General features: G+C 55.4%; 1 protein-coding gene across 1 annotated transcript in view; it reads left to right on the top strand.

The window, feature by feature from the left end:
• Positions 1-1,346: 1,346 nt before the first annotated feature.
• WHRN (whirlin) overlaps positions 1,347-8,674 on the top strand; it is a 52,681-nt gene continuing 45,353 nt past the window's right edge. The window contains exon 1 of the mRNA XM_002193443.7: positions 1,347-2,076. Coding sequence (XP_002193479.6) covers positions 1,477-2,076 — 600 coding nt within the window. The 5' untranslated portion in view covers positions 1,347-1,476. The remainder of the gene's footprint in view (positions 2,077-8,674) is intronic.

Below are 8,674 nucleotides of genomic sequence, written 5' to 3'. Positions count from 1 at the left end.
GGTCTGAGGTCACAAGTTCTGGATGTGGAGGCAGAGAAGGGGGTGGCTACCTGTGCAGGAGGTGGGAATGTGATTCCCTGAATCCCACCTATCCAGGTTTGCAATACTATGTGCCTGAGGCCCTGCCAGCTTCTTGATCGTGGGATCTGGACCACCAGGATCCCTCACAGGTAGGGCTTCTCTGTCCTGCTTGTGTTTGCTAAATGAGGCGTTAATTGCTGGGAGTTTGGGGTGGACTCCAAACCTGACATCACAGAGTGGTTGGGCTTGGAAGGGACCCTACAGATCATCTCATCCCACCCCCTGCCATGGCAGGGACACCTTCCACTGTCCCTGGCTGCTCCCAGCTCCATCCAGCCTGGCCTTGGGCCCTGCCAGGGATCCAGGGGCAGCCACAGCTGCTCTGGGCACCTGTGCCAGGGCCTGCCACCTTCACTCAATTCTTAAGAACAATTTCTTTCTAAGATCTAATCTAAATTTATCCATTTTAAAAGCTGCTCCCCCAATCATAGATCCCTTCAACACCCTGTCAGTAGCAGATGTGTGTGAATTTCGTTTAGGTGCGATGAAAACAAAGCCTGTGCTGAGCTGAGCGGGTGCATCCCCAGCATAACTCAGCAGTTACCGTGCCCAGCACTGTGCGGTAACAACAATCCCACACCTGGCACGCCGGGCAATGGAAAAACAACCCGCGGCTCAGGTAACGCTCCGTGTGCCGTTCTCAGGTGTAAACCGATCCTGCCCCGTGTCCTCTGCCGTGCCGGGATGGAGGGAAGCTGCGGCAGCTCTGGGATGGCCGCGATCCATGCCGGGAGGGCTGAGGAAGGCTGCATCGTGCCCGAGGCAGGAGCAGACCCCCGACTCCCCTCTGAAGGTTCCAGGGGGAGAAGGAGAAGGTTACACAACTGAACTGAGGGCTCCGCTCTCCCAGCACGGCTCCACCTGCCCCGGAGACCTGTTGTAGCCCATAACAGCACGGGGGCTATCGCTAAAAGCTTTAATGTGGGGAGAGAACTCCATAAACTGTGGAGTTTTCCCCTGAAATACGGGGTTCTCAGGCAAATCCAGGACTTTCCACCCTGCGCTGCGGGCAGGGCAGGGCCCGGCGCGCTGCTGAGCGCTGATGAGCGCTGATGAGCGGGCGCGCTAATTGCGGGTCCCGCGGGGGCGGGCGCTGGGGCGGGGCGGGGGGGTCCGGTCCCGCCGCCGGGGCCGCTCTGTATAACCGGTCTCCCGGCAACGGCGGCATCGTCACTTCCTGGGGAGCCGCGGGCGAGCGCACGGCCAGGTGGAGCGGCGGGCACGGCCAGGTGGAGCGGCGGGCACGGCCCGGTGGAGCGGCGGGCACGGCCCGGTGAAGCGGCAGCGACCGGCACCGGCACTGCCCGGGGGAGTCACTGCGCTCCTGCCCCGCCCGGGTCCGCTCCTGCCCTGCCCGGCTCCGCTCCATCCCGGTGCGGTAGTGGTGCCGCGGCGATGAGCGCGGAGCTGGACGGCGTGTCCGTGCACTCCTCCTCCTCCTCGTCGGGCTCGCTGGGCTCGGCGGCGGGGCCGGCGCCGCGGCCGCTCTCGGCGAACGTGCGGCGGCTGCACCAGGCGCTCACGGCGCTGCTGAGCGAGGCGGAGCGGGAGCGCTTCATCCTCTGCCTCAACGCTTACCACGGCCGCCGCAACGTCTGCGACCTGGTGCGCTCCCTGCGCGCTCTCCTCGACGGGCCCCGCCGCCGGCAGCTGCTGCCGCTGCTGCGCCTGGTCCTGCCGCGCTCCGACCAGCTCCTCTTTGATCAATACACCGCCGAGGGGCCCTACCTGCCGCCGCCCGGCCGCCCCCCGCCGCCCCCCGCCCCGCCGCCGGTGGTCCCGGGCGAGCTGCGGCAGGTGACGCTGCGCCGGAGCAAAGCCCACGAGGGTTTGGGCTTCAGCATCCGCGGCGGCGCCGAGCACGGCGTGGGCATCTACGTGTCGCTGGTGGAACCCGGCTCTCTGGCCGAGCGGGAGGGGCTGCGCGTCGGCGATCAGATCCTGGGGGTCAACGGCAAGTCCCTGGATAGGGTGACCCACGCCGAGGCGGTCAAGGTAAGGCGGCTCCGCTCCGCGCTCCGGGGGATGTTTTCTCCATCCCGCCTTGTCCCGAGCTCTGCTGCGCGCCCCATCCCGCTCTGCCTCTGGTCCGTGTCGCCGCTCCTCCTTTCCCTCTTTCCCTCTCTGGGTCTTATCCCCGTTCACCCCGTCCATCCGCGTCCCTCCCCGTCCGCCGGTGGCACCGGAGCCCCCCGGTGCCGCTGTCCGGGACGCGGCGCTCGGAGCCCGCAGCCCTCGGCGGAGCGGAGCCGCTCCGCGTTTGCATCGCGCCGGTGACATCGGGACCCGCCGTGCCCGGCCGGGAAGTTTGCGGCGGCAATAGCGGTGCTGCCCACGGCAGGGACCGGGTTTGCCGGGGTGGCTCCGGGCTCGGCAGGCTCGTCCTGCGCTTTTGTCGCGCCTCGGAAACGCGGCGGTGCCCGCTCGTGGCTCGCCCGCAGCCTGGGAAGCTCGTGGAAGATGGAGATCTGCGTGAGCCGGGTTTTAAGGGATGTACTTCAGCCGCTCTAGTGGGTTTCTCCTCGCAAAGATGGGGAAACTGAGGCACGGAGAAGCAGAACAGACCCCACACACACACACACACCGAGGCAGGAGCAGACCCCCGACTCCCCTCTGAATGTTCCGGGGGGAGAAGGAGAAGGTTACACAACTGAACTGAGCGCTCCCGCTCTCCCAGCACGGCTCCACATGCCCCGGAGACCTGTTGTAGCCCATAACAGCGCGGGGGCTGTTGATAAAAGCTTTAATGTGGGGAGAGAACTCCATAAACTGTGGAGTTTTCCCCTGAAATACGGGGTTCTCAGGCAAATCCAGGTCTGAGTGTCCCAAGCCATCCCCAGAGCTGATTTTGTGGCGGGTGGGCTCTGCTCGGAATGTTCCCGAGGCACAAACCTATCGAGCTGGAGAATCGACTTTTAGAGCAGCAATTTGTAGGCGGCGTATGGAGAGCTGGGATCTGGCGTGACAAGGCTGTTTTCCAGCTGTTTGTGCTTTAATTTTTCCATAATAAGCTAAAGTGGTTCTGTTGGGAGCCTGTTCCATGCGGAGCCTTCCTCTGACAGCACATTTATCTTGCACAGCTTTGAACACTTCTCCCCTGCCGACCTGTGTGTTCCCTGCCCCGGCTTTAAATCAGTGCCCTGGGCAAGGGCACGACTTCCAGGCTGGAAATGAGTGCCTGGTAATCCTGAGAGCAGAGGAAAGGTTTGTAGGAATTATTTTCCTCTTGTTCTGAATGATAGGACAGCAGCAGGGTAAGCTTGCAGTTGTTAATGTGCAATTCTGTGGTTTGGAGATTGCAACCCCCACATATTTTGTTGTGGCATTGGGATGGAGAGGAACCAGGTGTCAGGAATGCTCTACTCCATGACTTCATCTCCAATTCATTCCACTCTGCTGGGTAATTCACATCACTTTCTATTTGTTCTCTAATATAATGTAATTGATGCCTTTTAGACATTATTAATTTTGAGTGAAACTAAGTGCTTCCTGCACAGAAATAATTCCTGGAGGACATGGCTTGCCAAGAGCTATATTTTGTTAATATGCTCCTGATAGGAAAAAGCAGCTTAGAAATTGTCTTCTTGTGAGCTGAACTTCTTTCAGCAACAAATTCATCACTTGCCCTGTGCTGGCACCTTCTTGAGCTCCTGGGTTCTTTTCACGTCTGGGAAGGGTTTTTGTGACCCACATCGTGGTGGTGGAAACATTTTGCTTGGGAAGAGTGGCAGAATGATTTACAGTACGGCTCTAATAAATCCTTGGGAGATTCTAAAATGAACCAAGTGTTAATTTGCCCTCAGATGCTGCATTTGGGAGGGGGGAAATGAAGAGATCGCCTTTAGCGATGCTCCAGGGCAGCATTTGAAGGTTTAAGGTGCAAATACCTCGGTGTGATGGTTTGGGTGTCATTCAGAGTGTCAGAGCTTCCGGGACAAGAGGTGGTGATGGGTGGCTTCATTTTGTGCTCTCTGCTTCCCCTGAAACCTGGATCTGGGGCACTGGCAGCTCTGCCAAGGCCCCTGGCTGTGGTCTGGTCTCTGAGGCAGAGCCACCTCGCTGTGTCCTGCCCTCCCCACTGGCAGCTCTTGGCCTGCCCTGCAGTGGGGCAGTGGAGAGGGAACACCAAACATCAGCTCCCTTGGTCAGAGCTTGGTGCTCACAACCCCAGAATTGGGGATTTGATCCCTTTCTTGTTCACTTCAGAGTTGCACTCGATGATCCTTGTGATGCCTTCCAAATCGGGACATTCTGTGATAAACCAGAGCTGGGTTTGGTCCTGGAATTGGTGCTCACGCTGTGTTTGGGATCAAACAGAGAGAGCTGAGAGTTAGCTTTGCTAACACAAGCCCCTGGCTGTGTGGCTGATCTCTGAGACACTCTCAGCTCCAGAGGAGGGGCTGGATGTGTCTGATGGGGCTCAGCTCCGGTCCCTGTGTGCGCAGCGATGCTCCGGCTGCTGCAGCACTGCCCGTCCATCCTGCACCGTGCTGCAGGCAGCAGCTGTGTGAGCAGGCAGCCCTGCTGTCATCCCTGTGCTCACACCCCTGGCACAGCTCCTTCCTGGGGCTCGGGAAGCTCCCGGGCTGAGCGGGATGAACTTCCCGAGCCACGGAGCGCTCGGTGCCCGCCGGGGTGCCCGCGGTGCCCGGCTGTGGCCGTGGCAGCTGCTCAGGCAGGGCAGGGAATAAATGCAGTGTCTGGATTTGTTTGTGCAGCCTTGGATGAGCCACTGCGTTCTTTTTTCAAGCCGTGGTGGCTCTGTTGCCTTTCCGTGAGGATCTCGAGGATGCTGGCAGTGGGGTAGCAGCAATTTCTGTTCACTCCTGGGATTTTCAGCCAAAGTGAATCGTGGCAGCAGATGAGAACTGCCACACCACTGGGCTAAGTGACCTGTGTGATGTCCCAGCTCAAAACTCACTGCTGGCCTGTCACACTGCACTGGTGTTTGCAGATGTTTGCAGCGTAAATTAGATAAAAAGTGGCATTCTGACTTCAACCACAAGATTAGCCCAGCACTCCAAATCAATTCTCTTCATGACCAGCTCCTTAACCTTTACATGAGCACGGGAGTTTTGTGCCTTGTCTGCTCTGAGCTCGGCTGCTCCATCCAAATCCAAATTAAATGACTCCATTACAATTACAGCTCCATCACTGCAGCATTCATGAGTGCACTTTAGCAAAAGATCACCAGCATTTAAATTATGGGGTAAGTGGAGAAGTTTGTGTTGTCTGCCATATCTTTAGAGCTCACTTGGCTTTTATCAGCCTTGCTATTTAGGACATTATATTATGTCTATACACTATATATATATATATATATATATATATATATATATATTTATTTTACAATTTATGGTGTATATGCTGCTATATTTTAGCAGTTGTGCTGAAAGTTTGTATTGATGAGCTGTCATATGTTATCCAGAGGATTTAAAATCAAGGTGCTTGTGGCTTTAGACCATCAAAATTTTACCAGGGAGGTGTTTCCCCAATGCTCTGGGGCTGGCATTAAATTCACACTCCTTTTTCCCCACTCCTTACCTTTCTTGCTTTGCTGTAGGTTTTTATGTCCTTTGAATAAAAAGACCTTTAGGGAGAGAGGGGATGAGAAAGTGAAAAGTGGAAAAGTTCCTGATTTAGGATTTTGCTTAATGAGCTACAGCAGCCCCCAAGAGCTGCACTGGTCCCACCAGTGGCCCAGCTGTTCCTGCTGACAGCTGGGCAGATCTGGATCAGCCTGAGCAAAATGCCCAAAACTCCACTAATTTGGATGTGCTGGGTTTGGGGAGTTTGGTTCTTTGGTGCTGGTGTAAATCTGTGATGGCTTTGCCGAAGTCACTGGGCTGGAATTGAGTCGATTCTGGAGGAACTGGAGTAGTTCAAGTGCCCTGGCTTGGGTTTTTCACCTGTGGACAGAGGCTGGAAGGGGCTGGGGAAAGCCTGGGATGAGGCTGATGAGGCAGAGGGGTCCAGGATGTGGCACTGCCAGCTTGTCCTGTGTCCCTGTGGCACAGGGAAGGAGGGAGGGGATCACATCCAGGGGGTCTCATCCTCTCCCTGGCCTGGGAGGGAATGGGGCTGCATCAGGGGGCACCACATCACACCTCAGCCTGGGACAGAGGGGGATCTCATCCCCAGCCACCACCATCTCTCTGCTCCAGCAGCGCTTTTCACTCCCTCCAGCCTTTCCATCTCCTGCTCTGATGGAAGTGTAAGTGTGCATCTAAAAATAATTAAAAAGATATTAACATTCCTTCTGTATCCCATTACTGTGGGTTTTCCTGCTGGCAAACAAAGTGATCTCTTCAAAGATTGTAATACTTCATAAGAAAGGACCCCAGGTGTGGGATTGCTAAAAGACCTCTGAGAAATGACAGCAGAGATGTGCAGTCCTGAGCCTCAGACATATTTAGAGCCATTTTTCTTTCCAGCCAGCCTCCAATAAAGCAAATTTCATGTCATTGTTTCTTGTGGTGCCAAATTAATTGATGACTGTGACCTGACACTGCTTATTCAATCACCACAGCACTGGGGGCTCAGAGCAATGAGGGCAGCTTGGTTTGGTTGGGTTTTGACCCTTCCAAGTGCTTGGAGCTGTGGATGATCAGCCAGAGCCGGGCTGGGATGGCTGAGGGGGGAAGGCAATCCACTGATCCCCGATTTTGTGAAGATTTCAGCCCCATTCTGTTCCTTTAACTGCTGCATGCTTATCGCAGGCTCTGTGTTTTTAGAAGGTACTGAAGAAGAGGCTTGGAACTTCTCCCCTTCCCAAGGGAGCTGGGGGAGCTGGAGCAAGGAAAAGGAGGATGTGACCAGCATCCACCCCAATAGTTAGAGTGGTAATCACTTCGTGCATCTCTGTATCGGCTCGGAAACAAAAACCCCAAAACTGCACCAAAAAAAGCACTCACAGCTGAAAAGGCAGGTGCTGTGTGATGCCAGGGGCTCCTGCTGTGCCCTTCTGTCCTGCAAACAGTTTCCATGTCAGCTCCTGCAGTCAGCAGGACTCGAGGGAGAGGGTGGAAAGTGTGAAGGCACCAGGAGGGAAAATGGTCACTCGTGAGCTTGGAGGCATCTGCATTTAAAATGACTTTTAAAGCTCCTTGAGGGGGAGGGCTGATGGCAGTGGAGGGGCTGCTCCTGGTTCCAGGGGCAGATCTGGAGCTGTGGTGGAGCAGGTTGGAGCACTGGAGCTCACCTGGAGCTGCTCCGCTGGCACTGGGAGCTCCAAAGGAATTCCTGGTGCCACTTGGGCTGGGATGGAGCTGCACACCCAGCCCAGGGCCCTGGGAACGTGGGCTTGGCTGCTCCACCTGCCTTAGGAGCCACTTGTATTTGCTGCTCTGCCACTGGTTTCCCTCAGTGGGCAAGTTCCTCAGTCATCTGCTTCCCTTCATCTCACCAGCAAATCACAATCAGCCCTAATGAAATCAAACGACTTTATAGCGATGCAAAAGATTGGAATGAGGGCTTTAATCTCTCCTCTCCTCATAATGCAGGGATGATAGGACTTGGCACCAGCACTGGGTGTTCATCAGGGTTAGCATTGTCAGGGCATCCTGGAGCTCTTGCAGCATCAGTGTTATTTAGGGGGCTCCTTGTAAATAAACAGTTTTGCCTCAGAGGAGAAATTGATAAGATAACCTGGAGGATAAAAGCTTATTTCCTTCTAGTGGCCTTTGGAAGAAAACAAAAGCGTCAGAACTGGTGAATTAAAATATCCTTTACCCAGTTCCCCTGTCCTCAGGGAAGAGGATGGATTTTCTTGACACTTTCCCCAATGCCACGGAGAATTATTCAGCTCTCAATGCCCTCAGTTAAAGTGACAAAGCAGCTGCTGATGTGATTTACCTTGGGTTCCTTTGACTGGATGCTCTGCCGGGAGCACAGGTGAAGCAGAGCCCTGCAGGAGCTCGGTCCTGCCTCTTGCTGGGCTCAGGGATTGCCCCGGAGCCCCTCGGGGTGGGAGAGGCTGGAGGGGCTCTGATCTGGGCAGGCTCTGCCTGGATGTCCTCAGTGCTTCATCCAGCATCTTCCTCACTTCCCCACTGTGGGACTCGGATTCAGTCAAAGAAAGAAACTGAGAATTTCTGTATAAAAGAGCGGTGCATTTTGAATAAATCAGAGTTTAACTCTCCGCAGCCTTCGGGTCAGTCTTCTCATTCCTGTCCTGCCTCGACAGCAACACCCCACAATGATTCTTCCAAATTTTTTTCCAGCCAGGAATTAACCCTGGTTAGACAATATGGCCTTGCCTGCTGGCACTGTCATATTTAGACTCCTTTCAGCCCTGCTTGGTGTGGAGCAGAACGAGAAGACCTGAGGAAGCAGGAGGCAATGCTTTAATCTGCATTTCCCTTATGCCTCCCCTGAAAGCACCCAAACAGCTTTGGTTTTGCTTTGTTTCCACAATTATGTGGCGTTTTCTGCTGTTTTTAGAGTTGCCTGAGGGCTGCACTGGGCAGGGAGGTTGCAGAGTGGGAATGGGGAGGTGTCAGCCCTTGGAGGGCTTGGGGAGAAGGTGCTGGAGCTAAGATTTCACTTGACCTTTCCCGGTGCAAGGGACATGGGCTTCCCGATGCCTTGGGGC

This window comes from Taeniopygia guttata, chromosome 17, assembly GCF_048771995.1.
Source record: "Taeniopygia guttata chromosome 17, bTaeGut7.mat, whole genome shotgun sequence".
In the NCBI taxonomy this organism is placed as follows: Eukaryota; Metazoa; Chordata; class Aves; order Passeriformes; family Estrildidae; genus Taeniopygia; species Taeniopygia guttata.
Note: the sequence above shows the minus strand (reverse complement) of the source record. Positions and strands in the feature narration are given on the sequence as shown.